This window comes from Rhineura floridana, chromosome 8 (assembly GCF_030035675.1).
Source record: "Rhineura floridana isolate rRhiFlo1 chromosome 8, rRhiFlo1.hap2, whole genome shotgun sequence".
NCBI lineage: Eukaryota > Metazoa > Chordata > Lepidosauria > Squamata > Rhineuridae > Rhineura > Rhineura floridana.
Genome location: NC_084487.1, coordinates 92,616,139 through 92,637,320, shown reverse-complemented (window position 1 = coordinate 92,637,320; position 21,182 = coordinate 92,616,139). Strand labels below are relative to the sequence as shown.

Genomic DNA, 21,182 nt, shown 5'->3' with positions numbered 1-21,182 from the left:
CCACTCATGTAGATCAGGAGTGGGCAGAAGGTTGATCAGGATCTACTGGTAGATCTCTGGATCATACATCTCTGGATCATACATCTCTGGATCATACATCTGGACTCACAATTGTTTAAAAATAGCAACAACAAAATAACTTTTTTCCATCTATATTAAGCTGCCGAAATGAAGAAAGCCAATCAGTAGTGGATTTTTTGTGTGAAATGACTGAATTCAGTTCAGTTCTGCTACTGAACACAAATTTCTAGGCTCAAAATCTGCTCAGAGACACCCTGTTATTTAATTCTAACTGTATGTATTTTGCACTTGACTCTGGGGGATTCTACCTTAAAAAAAAAAAGGAGATCCAAGAAGCCTGAAGTCTGCCCACCCCTATGGTAGATGATACTGGACTAGATAGTCAAATAGCATAACCTGGTACAAGACAGCATCATAAGACCATAAGCAAATCCTGAATAAGCTTTGCAGTCATGGAATAAGGGGAGATCTTGTGGACCAGGGAGAGGCTAGGAAACAGAAAGCAAAGAATAGAAATAAATGGACAGTTCTCTCAATGGAGGGATGTAGAAAGAGGAATTCCCCCAAGAATTGGTACTGGGACATGTGCTTTTTAACTAGTTCACAAACGATCTAGAGTTAGGGGTGAGCCACTTCTTTGTGTACGCTTACACCACAATAACAGCATAATCCTATGTAGTATACTCAGAAGTAAGTCCCATTGAATTGATTTACTCCCAGGTATGGACATATAGGACTGCAGCCTTCATTTGTTGTCATTCTATGCATGTTTGCTCTAGGGTGGCCACTTATGCATCATCAAAGAAAGAGGACACCCCTTTGCATAAAGTTTCTATGTGCCAATTTGTTAAGATGCAAACTTTAGAAATAATTACTATCATTTAAGTAGAAAAAGAATTTCCTCACCATAGAGGGTAAGATATGACCAGGTGACCCGTGTACTTTCTTGGCTTGCAGTCTAGGTGCTAAACTGTTAGTGGGTAAATTCAGGGCCTCTGCTCTCCCTTCTTGCTGGTTCTTAAACTAGTTTTTGACTGAACAGCCTTTCAAATAGAGGAGTCTTTCAAATAAAGGACTACCTTTTGTAAAGTAGGAAACATCACCAACCAACTTTGGTCAAAAGTAAACCCCAGTGAGTTAAATGTGATTTACTTGCATGATGTAATGTGCATCGGATAGTGAAACTTTCCAGTGCAAGAAATCCTGCTGTGTTCAGTGGGGGCTGGCTTCCAGAAGAGCGCACAGAGTCACAGCTTTACGGAACACGCCTAAGTGTTGGAAATGGACTGCCTTCAAGTCGATCCCAACTTATGGCTACCCTATGAATAGGGTTTTCATGGTAAGCGGTATTTGGAGGGGGTTTACCATTGCCTCCCTCTGAGGCTAGTCCTCCCCAGCTGGCTAGGGCCTGCTCAGCTTGCCACAGCTGCACAAGCCAGCCCCTTCCTTGTCTGAAACTGCCAGCTGGGGGGCAACTGGGTCCTTGGGACTGTGCAACGCCCACGGCTGCACAGGTGGCAGGGCACGTAACCCCTGAGCCACTCACTGTGGGAGTGATCTTTAGCTAGCCCTTTACACCCAGAAGGTGATCTTTAGCTGGCCCTTTACACCCAGGAGACACGAGCAGGAGCAGAGATTTGAACTCACAGACTCTGGACTCCCAGCCAGGCTCTCCTCCCCACTGTGCTATACCCGCTGCACTGCCTAATCCTTACCTACTCAAATTTAAACCCAAGCTTAGTCATGGTGGTAAGTTGGATTGGTGTTTACTTCTGAGTAAACACACAGGATTGGTCTGTTAGACTTTCAAGTGTCACAATATTCTGTTTTATGTTTTTGCTGCCACAGACTAAAACAGCTACTTCTGAAAGTTAAAATTACCATTTACAAGACCTTTACAACAAGCAGTTCAAATATTTGCTATGGGGGGGGAGATAAAAGTATAGTACTTTGGAGCTGCTGTCCAATTACCTGAGAGAAAATTGAATTAAACTCAAAAGGCTTACTTCTGCATAGACATGTACAATGAAAGAACCCAAAAGTGTGGGTCAACAATGAAAGCTATTTATGGTTTATATTTTTTAATTTAATTAAAATTAACAAAGCATTGTTATTGGTTTTTTTTAAATAAAGTAAAAAGGTCTCAAGTTTGTGAATCAAACTATAACTTAACGTGAAAATGGGAAGGGCCTTAGTTAGCTCAGTGGTACAGCATCTGCAGGCAGAAGGTCCAGAGTTCAATCCCTGGCACCTCCAGGCAGGACTAGGAGAGATTCCCGTCTGAAATCCTGGAGAGCCCCTGCCAGTCAGTGTAGACAATACTGAGCTAGAAAGACCAATGGTCGGGCTCAGTATGAGGCAGCATCGTTTAAGCGATGGCTCTGGAAGTAGCTCTACTCCACATCTAATGAAGCCAACGATGGATGGCGTGTATTAATAAAACGGATTCCTAATATTAGTGATCATGAATCATTGCTGCTGATTTTTTCTCTTGCCGGAAAATCAAAGCCACGTGCCGGAGTAGGAAAAAACCAAGGAGGTATCTGCGCTTCTAACCCCACTAAACTGGAAGTAAGCCCCAATGAATTCAATAGGACTTACTTCTGAGTAGACGTGGTTAGGATTGCGCTCTTAGCTGACAAGAATACAGCGAGCGATCTCTCGAGCGATCTCTCTACCGAGGAGAGCCGAGTAAGCGCTAAGTAAAGCAACAAGCGTATGCCTTTGGGCTCTAAGACCCGACAGAAGCCTGGGCAAGCGGGATCTGGAGCATGCGTGGCAACGATTTGTGCAGCTGGCGGCTGCTTTTCGTTGAGCGACCAATTCAGGGCTGGGAAAGGAGGGTGGGAGTAAGAAATACTTTGTAAGTTTAATTTATTGCCCAAGCAGCACTTTGCCTTGCTGGATTTGGAGAGGAGCCGACTGGGAAGTGTTCTGCTTTAAACGGAGCACTTTGTTGTTGTTGTTTTGCGCCTTGGATCAGCCCGGGAAGATCAACCAAGAGAGCGGAGTTGCAGCCCACGCGGTAAGCGGGGTAAGTTTCTATACTTTTTCCTCATCGCCTCTCTCTCCCCCCCCTCCTCCCGGTAGCTTAGCGATCCTTGGGCTGGCTAGGGAGCAGACTCTGAGGTCTTAGCCACGCTCCAATCGCCTTATTAAATGTGGAGGTAATCTTAATTGCCTGTCTTGGCTTTCCCTGCCGCTGGAGACGGAACTTCGGCTTTGAGCACAGCTGAGGAGCATCTCGGGGGGGGGGCGAATGAGGAACTCGGTGACTGCCGCAACTGGAGTCGACCTCGCCAGGCTTTCCTGTCACTGCTCGCTCGCTCGTTGCCCTCGCCCGCCTCCGTCCCACTCTGACATCCTCATCTTTTCACCTTGTTTTGGTCATCTCGACAGCTCTCGGGTAGAAGGAATCGCATCCCAAATCCCATCAGAGCTGAAAAAAAGGAGGGAGGATCCATGGGAGCGAGAGGAAAAGGGAGCCTCCTAAACGTGGCCCGTGATGAGAACTCAGCCTCTTAGTTAAGGTCTCCTTCAACACTTCGATGGTATTATTGTTGTTATTAGAGCTGTTATTACTATTTGATGATAATAGATGTATTAGTCGCTTGATACCCGAAGGTCTCCAAGTGACTTACAACAATATTAAAAACAAATGCAAATATATCATAGTAAGAAAACAAAACAATAAAACACACACACCCCATAGCCACAGGAAGCTTTGGCAGATGTGTACACCAGTGCGATGGTTAATGAGTAATAAAAGGACAAACGTTCCCCAACCTTGCCAAAGCGTGTGTGGTTAGTCGGAGCAATCATTCCGGGATGTATTGGGGGGGGAAGAGGGAGATATTTCTTCCTGCTTAACGAGAGGTAGAAGGGTGCTAGCCCGTGAGTGTCGTGTAAATGGATGCTAATGGAAAAATAAAATGCGGCCTCTCTTCCATGCGTTTTGCATGGCAGCGAAAGCCTCTCTCTGGGGTGCAAAGTAATGCCTGCTGGTTTGCTTCCCACCACCCTCTGTTACTTCTGACACTCAAATTGACACTTCAGTTGAAACATATACAGTGAGCAACAGTGCAGGAATAGTTTGCTAAGTTGCTGCTGCAATAGACTTTTCCATTTCCACCCTGCACTGGGTAGTTTTCATGTCCCCCTGGCTTGCTTTCTCCTTCTGTTGCCACCAATTAAATGATTTTCCTTTTCCTTTCTCTCTGTCTCTTCCCCCCCTTTTTTTTTGAAGATTGCTGAAGTTTGCCTGTTTGGAGGCGTTAGTAAGATGATGTAGCCAGTCCGAGGATGGGGGTTTCTGCGAGAGGAGCTCACAATGGCCAGAGAAGACTCTGTGAAGTGTTTGCGGTGCCTGCTGTATGCCCTCAATCTCCTCTTCTGGGTGAGTTTCCCATGTCCTCCTCTAGACAAGCAGGTGGCATCTGGCCTTGCTCAGATTACAGACCCCACCATCTCTAGATATTACACCAAATTACACCAAAAAGGCCAGCTAAGGATGGTGTAGTTTGCTGGGCTGACTTCTCTGCTTTTTTCTTCAGTGGTAAAAAGTTGCCTTTACTTGATCTACATAGCATCCCCCACTCAGACCTGAGCATTGCAGAATAAATGAAGATTGTGGAATGTGCAAGGAAAGTAATGTTAGGTTTCATTTTGCATTTGGAGTGGACAGAAATAAGGGCAGCCCTGAGTCTGTAGCGCAGATAGAGAAAAGACGGTATACTTGCTTTTATTTTTATGTCCTTCCTTCCATTTTTGGTGTTGGTGATTATTCAGTTTGCTCATCAATGAATTGTTATATTTATTATTTAAATAATTTCTTACCCACCTTTTAGTGCATGTTGTCCTCACAAGGCAGCTTATATATTAAAGATACACACCTACAAAAATGAATTGCAAACATACCATCTAAATTAAAAGTCATTAAATCAAAATTGATGGCAGCTAACCATTCTTTTTATACAGCCCATTAACCAAATTCAGACTAGAATAAAAACTTCTTCAGAGTCTTTTTAAAAATGAGCAGTGATGCAGACATAGACATTTCTCTGGGGAGGGAGTTCAGAGGTGTTGGGCCACCATTTGAAAGCCCTTGCCAGCCTAACAGTGGTTAATTTATGTTATAGGACAGGGGTGGAGAACCTGTGGCCCTCCGGATGTTATTGGACTTGGGTAGCATGGCCAATGGTCAGGGATGAAGGAAGCTGTAATCCAGCAGCATCTGGAGGGCTGCAGGACCCCCCCCCCTGCTATGGGGACTGCTCATTCAGCAACGTAAAAGTGGAGCTGTGCTCCAAAAACCTAACAGCCTGATGTCATATTCAAATATGTTCTTGGTGTGTGTATGTGTATATTAAAAGGGAGCATGCTGGGTTCCCATCCCTGTGTTTTCCTTGTAACACTAATGCAAATTCCCCACTGCACAGCCATATTTTTACTGTGTTTCCCCCGTTCAGGATCTGAGACTGGAACAAGCCAGTTACAAAGAAATAATAATAATTGGAGGGAGAATACACAGAAAGAGAAAAGGTTCAGCACCCCCTTCTAACTGCTCATCCTCTCCTGAAAATTTGCCCCTCAGTCCCCCTGTTTGCGCTAACCAGCGTCATGTGTTTATGAAATGTCCATTTGCTGGTATAAAGCGTAGTGCTACCCTGGTGCAAAGTGTGATGCCAACAGTAAACAGTAAGTAATGAATAAAGATTTTCTGTGAAGGTTGATAGTACAGGATAGACAGTTATCTTGTTTGCATGACATGGTAAGCCAAACTGTGGCTTACTGGAACTGTGCAGACTTGCTGAACACGTTTGTAGTTAAGGAGGAAGGAGTTTAACCATGAGGGTTTGGATGACATTCTAAACTTAGTTGCCATGTCTCACTAAGCTAAAATGACTGGGGAACAGCAAAGCAGCTGTGATCTCTTCCCCTGGAGCCCATGCATTCATTCTAAGCCCTGGTTTGGCTTAGCATTATGTGTGAATGTAGCCAGTGAAAGACAGCTGTTTTAATATCAATAGAATCTGGCACCCTTAGGCAGCTGCCAGGCGCCTAGAATCCTGATAAGGGCATGCAGGTGCTGACCCCTGCCTTGGGCTCCTTGTCGTGGGCAGCTGCCCTATAAACCCATGATCAAGGAGGGCACCTATATGTAGGAGGGGACCCACAGATTACATGTTGCTGGTGCTCCCTCAAACCTGGAGCTAGCTTTGTGGCTGACATAGTATTTGGATTCGGATTTGATGCTTTTTTTAAAAACACTTTTGAGTGTTGTGTGTTAAAACTTTAGAGTATTTTCTTGTAGCATAAAGCTATTAATTATTTTATATTATTGGCTGATCAAACTACATCAGACCCTGACTTCTTGCCACCCAGTTCTGGTCTTGCAGAGATCAAGTGCCTCATGTTGTGCTTCAGATGTTTTATCCATCCACCATGATTTCAGGGTTTCTTGCCGTTGGTTGAGAATTCCTCTAGCACTATATGCATACATTGGCTGAATGTGTCCAAGTCATGTTAGGCAATATACATTTATGTATTGGTGACAGCTGGTATAGCACAGTGGGGAGGAGAGCCTGGCTGGGAGTCCAGAGTCTGTGAGTTCAAATCCCCACTCGGGTCTCCTGGGTGTCAAGGGCCAGCTAAAGAGCACCCCACAGTGAGTGGCTCAGGGGTTATGTGCCCTGCCACGATCAACTTGAAGGCAGTCCATTTCCATTAACAATCCTGATGCAATGTAGAAGATAGTGTCTACATGGTGAGTGTCTTCAAGTCCCTCCCATTGTACCATATATAGGATCTTTTTTAGTGAGGGCAGGGCCACTCAATGTCAACTTGGAGGGTATTTATTCTCATCATATCGAGTGCTTCTCCCTGCCCCCCCCGACCAAATTCAATACTTTACATTTCCCATTAGAGTAAATCACAAGCACTCACTTCTATGGGAGAAAGCAAAGGGATGTACCTGGGTACCTATCTGGCACAGTGGCTAAATCCACCATGTTCTCCTCCCCTAGTTAATTTCAGCCATTCAGAATCAATTCTGTTCCTCTCTGCGTCACCCAGCCATGGTTTTTGCTTTAGTCATATTTTAAAAGGTAATGGAATGTTGATACCATGGAAAGGGATGTTAGAAATTGGCTGACACAGGTAGATATAGGTAGGGTATGGTGTGAAGGCACATGATGCCACCACCTTGCTGAAGCTAAGCAGGTCTGGGTCCGGTTAGTGCCTGGATGGGAGACCACCTGGGAACCACATGTATGCCACCTTGGGTTTCTTGATGAAAGAAAAGGCAGGATATAAATGTAAGAAAATAAGATTATCTGGTTTCCCCCCTATCTAATGAGGAGAGAGTAGGAGGGGCTTTAGCTCTTCAGAGGGCTCTATTTTGAACCCCACATTATCTATGTAGGGGGTGCGGAAGGGAAGCATTTCCTTGTGGGGAACCTTCTGCGGCGTCACACAGCAGTAGTAGGCAGGGCCAAAAGTGGGCAGATCAATGGATGTGACTCTTTCCTTTTGTACAGAAGGCCACATTCCAGTCACACACATGCACACAAAACCCACACCATAGATCTGTACAACACACATCTTCATCTTCCATCCAGTCAAGCGAGAAGCATCATCACCATTCATGGACACATTCCAGCCAGGCAAAAGCACTTGAGAAAGACATGGAGCAGGGCCAGTGAGGGGCATGGCTTAGTGAGAGTCCCAAGGGCCAGACTGAGAGGCTTGGAGGGCCACATTCAGTCCGTGGGCCTGAGGTTCCCCACTCCTGGTCTACATGAAACTATGATGGGCGGTCAGCATGTTGGTATTTTTCCTTTTTAAAACTTTCTGGGTCCTCGGAACCCCAGGTGATCTTTCCCAAGAACTACATGATGAGGGCTTTACTCCTGCATTTCTCCTTTTCTCTTATAACCAAGTAAATGTGCTGGATCAGTAATGGGCTGGATGAGGATTATCAAATTGAAGCTCAGCCCGCACAAGACAGAGGTGGTGGAGTTTATCTGACTAGGATGTGGGTGTTCAGCCTGTACTGGGTGAGGCTGCATTACCCTAAGGGATTAGGTTTGTACCTTGAGGGTGCTTTTTGATCCTACCTTAACTTTGGAGGCCCAAGCAGCATCTATGGCTTGAAACATCTTTTTTCTACTTTGACTGGTATCTGCAACCCTTCTTAGACAGGTAAATCTTGCCACACTTAGAAATGCTCTGTTCACAATAAGGTTAGATTACTATAATGTGTTGTGTTGGAGCTGTGGTTGAATGGCACTTGGAAACTTCATTTGGTCCAAAATACAGTGGTAAGACTGTGAACATGGTCAGTCTGCAATGAGCATATCATACTGATCTTGCATAATCTACATTGGCTACTGGTATGCTATCATACACAAATCAGAGTGTTCTTTTTGACCTATGAAACCCTATTTGGCCTAGACTATGGGGATTTGAAAGATGTTCGCCTTCCTTAAAAATTTCCCATTCACTTAAATCTGCTTTGTAGGCCTTTCTGAAGGCCCGTCACCTTTTGAGGAGAGTTAGGTGGCTACAGAGAGGGCCTTTTCCAACTCTAGAAATACTACCTCTTATGTATCTCCACCGCTGGTGTTTACGTGCCAGGGAAAGACCTAGGTCTTATTCACACCATACATTTATTCCACTATTATTCCACTTAACAGTCATGGCTTCCCCCAGAGAATCCTGGGAAGTGTAGTTTGTGAAGGGTGCTGAGAGTTGTTAGGAGGCCCTTGTTTCCTGACAGAGCTACCATTGACAGAGTTCTCTGGGAAGAGGGACTGACTGTTAAACCACTCTGGAAATTGTATCTCTGTGAGGGGAACAGGGGTCTCCTAACAGCGCTCAGCACCCTTCACAAACTACCCTTCCCAGGATTCTTTGGGGGAAGTCATGACTGTAAAGTGGAATAATTGTGGAATAAATGTCTGGTGTAAATGTGGGCCTAGGCTGATTCATAGACCCAGTTTGCACCATGGCATAGTGCAAACCATGGCATAGTGCAAAGAAATAAACATAGAGGCTACCAGTAAGAAGATTGTGACCACTTTGTTCCTCCTCCGGTACTGCTGTGGTGCTCTGAGCTAAGCCATGGTTTGGTTTACCATTCTGTCTGTACCTGAGCTCATGGTTTAGCACTCCATCAAACTATGAGCTTAGCTAAGGTTTACTCTATGGCTTATTGCTAATGGTTTGTCTGGGGGAGATGTGCCTGAACCTTGGCTTATGGCCTTACACTATGCCTAACATGGCTTATAGCACCAGGACCAGAGGAGGATCAAAAGCAACTGTGATTTGACTGGGATCCTACTCATTTGTGCTAAGCCATGGCTTGGTTTAGTGTCATGTGTGAGCTGGGCCCTAATTTGCTTTGCTAGATCCTCTCATTTCTTCTTATTATTACACTGGAATTTATGGTGGTTTTATTGTTCTGCATGTGGTCTCTTGGAAATGCAAGACCTTAATAAGGTTAATAAATAAAATAAATAAATTCATTGTTGTAAAAATAGTCCTCAAGACCGATTACAAAATATATAAAAAGCTTAATAATAGATGCAATTTGAAAAGTAAAATCCATTTAATGAACATTTCACTAATGTGTTGCTGTAGTTATTCATTGGTATGTGGGGATTATGATCACAGTTATTTTAACTTCTGATGACTGCTGCCTTACAGTTCTTCTCAGGGTCCTTGCATGGCACGGAGCAAAGATACTTGACATGCATAGGATTGTCCTGCTTCTTACAAGTAAGCCCCAGTGAGTTCTTCGGTGTATAGGACCACCACAGTTTATATACACTTACCTGGGAGTAAGTCCCATTGAACTCACTGGAACTTACTTGTGAATAGACATCCACATACAGATATTGTAGCTCAGCAAAAGATACTGCCCTGGCACTCTTTTATTCAAATTCTGAACTGCACTGTATTGGATCACATAGTACAAATGTACAGTGCATATAGTTATGCTGAATTAATAGAGTTAAGCTAAAGAACATCCAATTTGTGTTCATGGCAGCTCATTAATAACAGTGGTGTTGATATCTTTGTTAAACAATTGCCCTAGCTGCTTGTCTTAGGCATAGTTAAAATTAAAAAATCTATTTTACTTTTCATTTTGTATCATGTACTTATTTTTTCTTTTTAAATTTGGGAACTTCCTTGAGTTTGCAGGTTTTTAAATATATAAGAAGATTGATCAATATGTGTTTTCATTATTAATGGAAAAAATCAAAATGTAGTACACTTTTAAGATTTTAGGATTAATATTTATCTTCTGTATCCATTCAGTTTTGAATATGATGCCATCAACAACAGCAGTTTTGATAGTCACACTTTTAAAACTGGGATAGCCAACATGGTGCCCTCTAGATGTTTAATTTATTTAGACAGTTTAGAGATTATTATAGTTAAGCTGTATATAAGCGGTGTACAAGGAATACAATACAATGAAACTATAAATGTGAAATACATTTAAAATGTCTGCTGGAATTAAAAAAAGTCTTCAGTAGGCATCAGAAGTTCAACAGAACAGGGGCCTGTCTGACCTCAGCTGGAAGGGAGCTCCATAAAATTGGGCCCACAATACTGAATGCATGGCTTCTGGTGGATGCAAGCCACACATCCAAGCTATGACGGACCATTAACAGTTACTTCCCCGAAGACATCGGTGATCAGACAGGAATATAAGGAGTATGTGTTGTTGGACATCAACCCCAGTGAACATGGCCAAAGGTTAGGGATGATGGGAACTAGAGTCCAACAACATCTGGAGGGCACCACACTGGCGACCTCTGCTTTAAAATCCTATCTTTAGAATGTGTCACAGTTGGATCATGTCCCATTGAAATGAGCAGAGTGTCTGTTAGAAGAGCGCTTTGAAGACTGGGTTCCCACTGCTGAGGTTGACTGCTGGAAGGTGTCATACTTGTGTAGAGGCTGCTGGTTCACTTCAAAGGGGAATTGTGGGGAAACTCTCATCCTGCAGAGCAGGAATAGCAAGCATTGTACCCTAACTCCCATAATTTCTGACCATTTGCCGTGCTGCCTGAGTTGATGGGAGTTGGAGTTGAGCAGCATCTGGAAGGCACCACGTTGATTGTCCCTGCTATTGAGGCAAGGGAAATTGTGGAGTATATTGTTGCTAAGATAACGCTCAGATTTTGCACGGATGGGTCAGACATCAATATAACACCAGAGTAGTGCCAGTTATGTATATCTTTGAGTAGCGCTTATGAGGGGAGTTAAAGACACTTGCATTGTTTGTTTTAAACCTTTGTTATCTGTATGGTAGATGATGTACAGAACCCAGGTATGACATGGTTCCTGCACAATGTTCTTAAAGAATAATCTTTTATGATTTTTACCATAACCCAAAACATGGAACATAGAATTCTGCATGCATGCACACAAGAGCATTTTGGCTTGTCACTTTTGGTGGCAGCCTCTCAAATCTACCCTAAAAGGTCAGTGACCTAGTGTTGGTAAAGCACCCCACAAGGTCCAAGGAGCTCTTGCCAGAAAGAAAAGTTGGTCACCTGCCCATGTATGCATGGAGGTGGCTTTCATGCATGCGTAAGCTTCTCTTGGATCCTGGCCACAACTTCAGCCTTTGATGGTTCTAATCTTTGCAGAGATGTTTAAACTCGGAGATGCCCAAGCCTGAATCCTTCCAAGTTATTTCAAAGTCATTTTCTGTTACTGTTGAACAGCCTTCCCCTTTGAATGCTGCTGCCAGATTTCATAACTATTGCTGTAGGGCATGTGTGTCTTTGATGTGCTCAGCTGCTATGCCAGTCAAGTGTTACGTGCATTGATCAAGGTCCATCTCTCTCCTAGAAGAAGAAAGAAGTCATTGTGCAGTAAGTAAGGCCCCTTGAATTCACTCGGAAATACTTCCGAGTAAACATTTTTGGGATTGGGCCCTACAGTTCAAGACTCAGGCATGGCAAACGTTTCTTTATATTTTGCAGCTTTGTTTTTATATTCAGTGTCTCATGTGAACCAAAGGGCATCTCTGACCTTGTGATCTGACGGCTCAGACTGCTGTATAACAATGAAACATTTTCTTTCTCTCCCTTGCAATTCCAGAAGTACTGTTCTTAGTGTATTCTTTTGTGGCATCTTTGGAAAGATTTACAGATGATCACGTAGGACATAGAAAAATGACACTGTGTTGTGTATTTGCTGAACATACGTGTGTGCACATATCCTTACCTTTTCTTCCTCCCCACCTTGGGAGGAGAAATAGTAAATCCATATTTTGGTATTTGAAGTATGTGAAGAAATGGAACGGTATTGACCTAACTCCTTGCGCTAGTGGAATAACTTCAACTAGTGCAAGGGGATTCCTCTTCCTTCCCACACCATCCCCGTATCTTCTTGGGAGTGTTGGGGGAAACCCCAGAACAGATTTAGGGGGTCTATGGGGGGAAGAGAGGGGGAATGTTCTTTTGCATAAGGAAAAAGCCTGACAGAACATTCGACTTAGTGCTACGTTGAATACAACCCATAGTCTGTTCTGTTCTGATAACGCCTGTGTGTTGGAGATCAATTTGGCCCATCAGATGATATAATCTTATTGTTCTTCATTATTATAATTCAGTTTATCAAACTATCTGAAGGCAGGTTACACATAAAACCAGCAATAAAATAACTGAATACAAACAGTGCCCAAATAAAAGTAAGCAGTAAAATCAGTGGCAGTTGGCACGATACCTCAACCCCCACTGAAGGCCTGGTGTGTTTTTAACCAGTGCTGAAAGAAAAACAACGTCACTGCCAGACACAGCTCAGAAGGGGCATTATTCCAGTCTTAGGGCACTACCACGGAGAATGACATATATTGCTCTATTGTGTCACCCTGTTGAGTAAGTGATGAGAAGAGCTTCCCTTACTGATCTTAAAACCCAGGCAGGCATACATAGGGAGAGGCATTCTTTTAGGTATTTGAACCCTAGGTTGTTTGGAACTTTGTATGCCAACTCAACATCTTGAATTGGGCTCAGAAACATATAGGCAACTATTGCAGATCCCTCAAGATTAGTGTTATATGGTTCCAACTGGCTGTACCACTAATTGCAGCTTCCAAATGATTTTCAAAGGCTGCCCGGCATAGACCACATTGCAGTAATCCTGTTGAGAGGGTACCAGGGCATGGATTACTGTGCAAATGAAATCTCTGTTCAGGAATAGCAATACCTGACCGTAGATTCCCTGTGAAGGTGTTGGATTTTGGAGTATCTAAAACATATGACCATGTTCTTTCTAGCGGAGTGTGACCCTGTCCAAAATAGATGGTTTCCCCCATTCCTGGATGCAAGAACCCCCAACCCATGGCAACTCTATCTTGTCAGGGTTTGATTTCAGTTTATTGGCCCACATTCAGCCCATTACAATGGTACAGTCCCCGCACTGCTCTCTGATTCAGATGTTAAAGAGAGAGAGCTAGGTACCATCTGCATACTGATGACACTATGCTCCAAATTCCCTGATGACGTTTCCCAGTGGTTTCATGGAGGACAAAGTGGAACCTTTTGGGACTCTGCAGGATAACTGCCATGTGGCTGATCGGAAGTCCCCCACAACTGTTCTCAGGAAATGGGCCTGCACGCGGGAGTAGAGCCACCACATTGCTGTGTCTTCAGCTCCCAATCCCCATAGCTGCTATAGGAGGATACTATGGTTGACTGTATCAAAAGCCAGTGAGAGGTCAAGGAAAAGCATTAAGATCTCATGTTCTCTCTCTTTCTCTTCCCATAAAGATCATCAGTCAGGGTGATCAAGATAGTTCTAGTGCCAAAACCAGGCCTGAATCCTGACTGGAATGGGTCCAGATAATCTCTCTCTCTCTGTCTTTCTTCAGTTTAAGGCCCTGTTCAGAAACAGGCCCTGTTCGCAACGTGTTTGCACCGGTTCCTGTATGTGAAGCTGTAGTATGCCAGCATGGCACTTGCCTGACCTACAGATCCCCGGTATCCTAATAATGCATGTATAGGCAAGGTGACCTGATCTGGTTTAAACAAAATGGCAGCTATATGGAACCCAACTCAGGTATTGTTTCACAACTAGTATTGGGCTTAAATTGGACTTTAGGTTAGAACAAGGATGAGGAAATGTGTGGCCGTCCAGGTGGTGTTGAACTGCAACTTGCATCGTCTTTTGCCATTGGCTATGCTGGCTGGGGCTGATGGGATTTGCAATCCTACAATATCAGGAAGGTCACAGGTCCCACAACCAGGTGCACTGCATTACAGTTCCTATCAGCCCCAGACAGCATGGCTGTTGGTCTGGGATCATACGACTTGTAGTCCAACAACAGCTAGAGGGCAGGTTGGGAAAGGCTAGTTTAGAATCTGCTTTGAGTACTTTCTGAATTAAGAGTGCAGTGGAATCCACAGAAGGCCTAGACTCAACTCCAGAAGAGCTAAAAGAAGGTCTCAAGCTGCTGCATAAAAGTTGCAATCATGTGGAGATTGCCCAACACATGTTGACCAGAGTTCTTCCTGAGAGGCAAAAAGATCTTCACGTGTCTTGTTTGGCAATCTTCACATACTTTCAAACACTAGCTTGAGATCAGCCTCTTCTTTTGCTCTTCTGCTGTGTCTCCATTTTTCAGTGCTGCATCCCTTCTCTCGTGCCGCATTCAATTTCCACAACAGCCTGGGCTGGCTCCAGATCTGTGTGGACCTTCTGATCCTCTCCCTTCCCCCCTCCCCCATTATAATGTGTGCTGGCTGGTTCTGCTCCCTCTCTTTTGCCCTCTTACATCTCTGCCATATAAAAAGCTTTTTCCATGTGGGCAGGACATCCTTTCCTCAGCAGGGAAGGACAGGAGGAGATGGCAGCATGGCTGTTGAAAGTGAATTAAGCAACAGCTGAAGAGGAGGAGGGCTGAAGCTTACTGCTAGAGCATTTGCTTTGCATCAGAAGGTTCCAGGTTCAACCCTTGGCATCTCCAGATAGGGCTGGAAATGTTCCCTGTCTGAAATCCTGGACAGCGGCTGCCAGCCAGTAGAAGCAATACTGAACTAGATCAACCAATGGTCTGACTCAGTATAAGGCAGCTTCCTGTGTAGGGGCAATGATGTGAAGATGGTGCTGGGCCTAAGATCAGCCCCTCAGGCTGAGCAAGCCACTATTTTTAGCTTTCCTTATCTGTTAAATGTGATTGATCACCTATTTTGCTGGACTATTACAAGTTGAATTGGATATGTTTGTTCGGTCTTTGCCTTGGAATGATATCGCTGTGTCAACTATTCCAGTGCCTCACTAGTCACGACTGGGCACCATCTTGATATGAAGGCCTGGTAACACTAAACACGCACAGGATAATGCTGCTATCTCAGAAGTAAGTCCCATTAAGTTGAATGTGACTGACTCCTGCATAACTAATTGTACTAGAACTACTAAGGTTGCAGTTCTATACATAGTCACACTTGAGCAAGTCACATTGAACTCAGTGGGTCCTATTAGGATTACAAGGTTGCAATAAAGGTCTAGTGGAATTTGAGAAATCCAGTGCTTCTCCCCAGTACTTGTAACAACTGAATTCTTGCTAACCAAGTTGTACTGGATTGCAAACTGCAATTCAGGCCAAATATAATTTTTAATCCCCTGTGCTGGGGATAGCCAATGAGTTGCTCTCCAGCTGTTGTTGGGCTACAACTCCCATCAGTTCCAGCCAGCGTGGCCAGTGATCAAGGATGATGGGAGTTGTAGTCCAACAACATCTGTAGGGCAGCTCATGGGCTACCTCGATCCTACATCAAACATATCTTAAGTGGACCCAGATGTCAATTCTTGTCATACAGGTGAAGTGCCTTAATCTGCATGACTAAGCATTAAGTATGAGGACCTAATCCATAGTTAATAGTTGGCTGCAAACAAGAATGTGAAATTACATTCCTACCTCTCTCCTTGCAAGATGTCGGGTAAATCTTACAGTGTGCGTGTGAATTTTATTTAGTTATGCAAACACAACTTAATAAAATACTATATGCCCCTTGTGGGGAAAGCTTGGCAAGCAAACCCATGTTTTTTTTTAATTACCTGTGATCTTAACCAGTTTAAGGCAACAAACCACAGTTTGTGCTAAACCATAGATAAGCATTGTTTGCACTGGGTCATACTGTAAGGGCTGGTAGATGAAAACCAACCATGTATAGAATACTAGCACCAAATTTCAACAGTACAGAGAGTCTTTCTGCCTCTGTCTGGGTTTAACAAAAAGTAAGCTGGAGAGAAATCTTGACTTTCTTAAGAAATACCTTCCCATCAACAGTTATCTATGCTGGGCAGGCCTAAACTTGGTGTTTCAAGCAGGCCTCTATTTCTTTATTATTCTGACACAGACTTGTTATGGCAGGTTCTTGGAGGGTAGTTGCTTTTAAGATACTTTATCTGTTATGTGAAGTTTCTGATCTTCCAAAGCCTGCAACAATTGGTGTTTAGTGCAGCAGGGGAAAAATGGGCAATTTTCAAATTTTAAGTAAAAATAGCTACTTTCAAGGTGCTGAGGTTGACATTGTGCTGGCCTGCAGGCATGTATTCAATTTTGTTCTTAAAAAATACACAGGGAGCCACAAAAAGAGGCACTCTGTATACAGGCTATAATTTGTCAATCCTGTGAGAGATGCATATGAAGCCAGAATCTGGAAAAATGAACAGGACACAGTAGCTTATCCTTTCATATTACGTAGGACCTACAGTGCATCTGTAGGAATCAACGGTTATTGGTATAAAAATGAGTGAAATTATATGTAGACAGTGGTATATGTGCACTTAATAACTAGGCAACCTTGTGGAGGACAGAAATTTATTTATTTATTTATTACATTTATATACCACCCTATAGCCGAAGCTCTCTGGGCGGTTTACAGCAATTAAAAACAAATATACAAATTTTAAAACACAAAAACAATTTAAAAACACCATTTAAAAACATTTTAAAACAATTTAAAAACACATGCTAAAATGCCTGGGAGAAGAGGAAAGAGTTGACCTGGCGCCGAAAAGATGATAGTGTTGGCGCCAGACGCACTTCGTCACAAAGATCATTCCATAATTTGGGGGCCACCATTGAGAAGGCCCTCTCCCTTGTTGCCAGACTCCCAACTTCCCTCTGAGTAGGCACCCAGAGGAGGGCTAACAGTAGATTATCCAAGATGGTTGATGTCAAGCTCAGGATGTCCTGTAAAGTGAATTACATGGAATGGAGGTCTTCAATTAATGATTTTTTGCATTTATAAATTTCAGCATTTGGAACTGTGTGGAGACAGGATGGGCCCTAGAACTGACCCGGTGTGTTTATTTTCTTCAGAGGATGTTCTGTCTTTCCTGGAGTGAAGGACAATTATCCCTTCAGGAAAAGGCTCAGCATTATTTAATGGCATTTGCTCTGGAAAACAGATAAGCAATCTTTTAGTAGAAAGTTTAAATTGGAATGTACTATCCTGATGTTGCCCCAGTACTTGTTGTTTTAGCAATGAAGCAGATTCTCCAGTAATTCACCTTAATAGGGTGCATCTCTTTATATACCTTCCAATTACCCTCTGTGTACATAGGTAATCTCAACATATGTTGGTGTCTAGGAAGCTGGAATATTATGTATAGTACTTCAGAGGCTGTTGCTAAAAATTAGGCAATAGCTTTTATCTACTTATTTAAAATATTTATAACCCATCCTATATCTGAAGATCTTGGGGCAATGGACAATAGTAAAAAAAAAAAAGAATTTCACAACACCAATCCATGACAGTAAAAGAGCAAATAAAATCACATTACAAAGAATCCTAAAACTGCAGAACAATTACAAATTCCAGCTGGACATTGAAGAGCTAGTTGCATTCCTCAGCACCATTTGCAGAACTGGACTGTTTTGCACTCACCCACAAAGTTAATGGGTGTTCAAAAGTAAAGCTACTACCACCTGGCAGGCTTCATATATAGACATCGTCCTTTTGACACATGTGCATTTGTAATATATAGCCAACTGTGTACCTTCTGGAAAATAATGTGTAGAATTTTCCAGTGACACGGTATTGCAAAGAAACAGCATTGGGCTGTTTAATGTCCAGTATCAACCAGAAGAATTGCATAGGATCTGAAGATTTGGAAAACATCAACACAATTGACAGTGTGTAGTTCCTTGCACTTCTATTTAAGCCAAGTCTGATTTAATTTGAATAGATTGTTCCACTGAGAATAAAGATTCCAAGCCAGACGTGACCTCCAGCAAGGTTTGAAAGATCCACTACTCCTATGGGTATCTTGCTTTTTCTGTGAAAATCATAGTTTCTCTGTAGAAATTCTCTGTAGAATTTTATATAACATATGAGATACAGAAATATAATTTCCAGACTTACACTTTGATGTTTTCTGATGAAGAAGCCTTCTGCCTTGGACTTCACTTTTTGACACTTAGGCTTGATTCAGATGTAACAGAAAACCCTGGCAAAATCCTCACTATCATGATCTTCTCCTTTCCTCTTTTGTGCTTGTGAGTAGGACATTGAAAGGTGCTGCTCTTGATTTTAAGCTAACCATAGTTTCTTTCCTCTGACATCCAAATACGACTAACTTTGATTTGTTTAAATTACAGTTGATAAGATCAAGCCAGGATTAAACTGTAGTTTCAGATTCTTGTTTGTTGACAAACTATAACTTTAAGCAAATCATAATTTCCCAAGTTTGGACAAAACAAGGAAGTTTGAGTAGTCTATAACTGAATAATGCTTCTCTGCCTCATAAAGGTGGCATGTGTATGTGAGATCCTAAGACTCGATATAGATTGTTCTTGTAGCAGAAACCATAGTTTCCTGTTGTATATGAACTAAGTCTTAAAGTGTCTCAGGTCCCCACCACATTCCTAACTTCTGAGGCCCAAGCTAGCTGTGATAGTGGCAGAGCCATATGAAAGCCCACATGGACTGCAATTTAATTTGTACTAAAAAATCTTATGGCTGATTTTTTGTGAACGTGTAACAGCCCTTAATTTTTTTTTCAGTATAGTAAACCAAAACCAGTTTTCCTTAGAATACAAATAAGCAGAACTGCAATTCACTTGCAGAACTGATGATAAAACATTTAAAATAATATTTCAGAATGTATATAATCTGCAAGATCAAGGCCAGAGGATCCAATCAAAACAGGAACTTAGAGCTTCTGTGGTCATACTGCGTTGGGCCCATCAAAGGGCAAGCTTTTTCCTCCTGCCTTGCCCCACCCCTCTGCCTGGACCCTCATAAGGAAGAGCTGCTATCTGAGAGGTGTTGCTGCAGGGGTGAGACTGTGCTGGGTCCATCAAGGGGCAAGTTTCTAACTGCCTTGCCCCCTCACCCCTGCTCTTTCTGACTTTTTTTTTTGAAATGTTAAATTTTCATTGTCTTAATTTTTTGTACATTGTATTTCCCCCCCCCCCACTTGTGTTTGTGCATATTCTTTGTGATCTACCTTGGGGGGCTTTTTGGCCCAAAGGCAGCAGATAAATAAACTATAGCAGGACATTCATATCACAATAGGATTGGCACTTCATTCTCAGTAAGCTTAGTTGGAATGGTACTCTGTCTAGGTTATTTATTTATTTATTTATTTATTTATTTATTTATTTTATTTCATTTATAAACCGCCCATAGCTAGTAGCTCTCTGGGCGGTGTACAAAACAAGGTTAAAATACAATATTACAATAAAATAGCAAAATTCAAGACTAAAACGTTAAACATGAAACATTAACATTAAAATGCCTGGGAGTATAGCCAGGTCTTAACCTGACGCCTGAAAGAAAGTACCGTAGGCGCCAGGCGTATCTCTTGAGGTAAGCTATTCCACAGTTTGGGGGCCACTACAGAAAAGGCCCTAGATCGAATAACACTCCTCTGGGCATCTTGATGAGTTGGTACCCGGAGGAGGGCCTTAGATACTGAACGAAGTGAGCGGGTAGGTTCATAGCGGGAGAGGCGTTCCACAAGGTATTGCGGTCCCACACCGTGTAAGGTCAAAACCAGCACCTTGAATTTGGCTTGGAAACAAATAGGTAGCCAGTGCAAGCGGGCCAGGACAGGTGTTATATGCGCGGACCGATTGGTCCTCGTCAATAACCTGGCTGCCGCATTTTGCACTAGCTGAAGTTTCCGAACTGTCTTCAAGGGCAGCCCTACGTAGAGCGCATTACAGTAATCCAATCTAGAGGTTACCAGAGCGTGAACAACTGAGGCAAGATCATCACTGTCCAGATAGGGGCGTAGTTGGGCTACTAAGCGAAGATGGTAAAACGCATTCCGTGCCACCGAGGCCACTTGAGCCTCAAGCGACAAGGAAGGGTCAAAAAGGACCCCCAAACTACGAACCTGTTCCTTCAAGGGGAGTGTAACCCCATCTAGAACAGGATGAACATCCACCATCTGGGCAGGGAAGGAGCTCACCAACAGTGTCTCAGTCTTGTCTGGATTGAGTTTCAGTTTATTGGCTCTCATCCAGTCCATTATCGTGGTCAGGCAACGGTTCAGCACATCAACAGCCTCACCTGAAGAAGGTGAAAAGGAGAAATAGAGCTGCGTGTCATCAGCGTACTGATGGCAACGCACTCCAAAACTCCTGATGACCGCACCCAGAGGCTGCATGTAGATGTTAAAGAGCATGGGGGACAGAACCGACCCCTGAGGGACTCCACAATGGAGAGTCCAGGGTGTTGAGCAATGTTCCCCAAGCACTACCTTCTGGCGACGATCCGCTAAGTAGGAGCAGAGCCACTGCCAAGCAGTGCCCCCAACTCCCAACTCCGCGAGCCTCCCCAGAAGGATACCATGGTCGATGGTATCAAACGCCGCTGAGAGATCAAGGAGAATCAACAGAGTCACACTCCCCCTGTCCCTGTCCCGACAGAGGTCATCATACAGGGCGACCAAGGCTGTTTCAGTGCCAAAACCGGACCTAAAACCGGATTGAAACGGATCTAGATAATCGGTTTCATCCAAAAGCGCCTGGAGCTGGCCGGTTAGATCACTGATATGTGCTATTGCTTTTAATTAGTTCAGAGTACTGTAACAAGAAAATTAATGAGGCATCAGTTTGAACATCTCTCACCAGTATGGAAGGTTCTACAATGGGTTGCCAGTTTGTTTCCAGACAA

At 43.3% G+C, this 21,182-nt stretch overlaps 1 protein-coding gene across 10 annotated transcripts in view; it reads left to right on the top strand.

The window, feature by feature from the left end:
• Positions 1–1,343: 1,343 nt before the first annotated feature.
• The window catches only part of TSPAN12 (tetraspanin 12), a 92,691-nt gene continuing 72,852 nt past the window's right edge, over positions 1,344–21,182 (top strand). The window contains exons 1-3 of one of the 10 annotated variants that reach the window (XM_061640083.1): positions 1,344–1,360; positions 2,911–3,055; positions 4,268–4,417. In XM_061640083.1, the coding sequence (XP_061496067.1) occupies positions 4,352–4,417 (66 nt within the window). In that variant the 5' untranslated portion in view covers positions 1,344–1,360; positions 2,911–3,055; positions 4,268–4,351. Of the gene's footprint in view, positions 1,361–2,608; positions 3,056–3,420; positions 3,573–3,818; positions 3,916–4,267; positions 4,418–21,182 lie in introns of those variants that run through there. The other 9 variants (XM_061640085.1, XM_061640082.1, XM_061640084.1 and 6 more) reach the window with 9 other exon arrangements.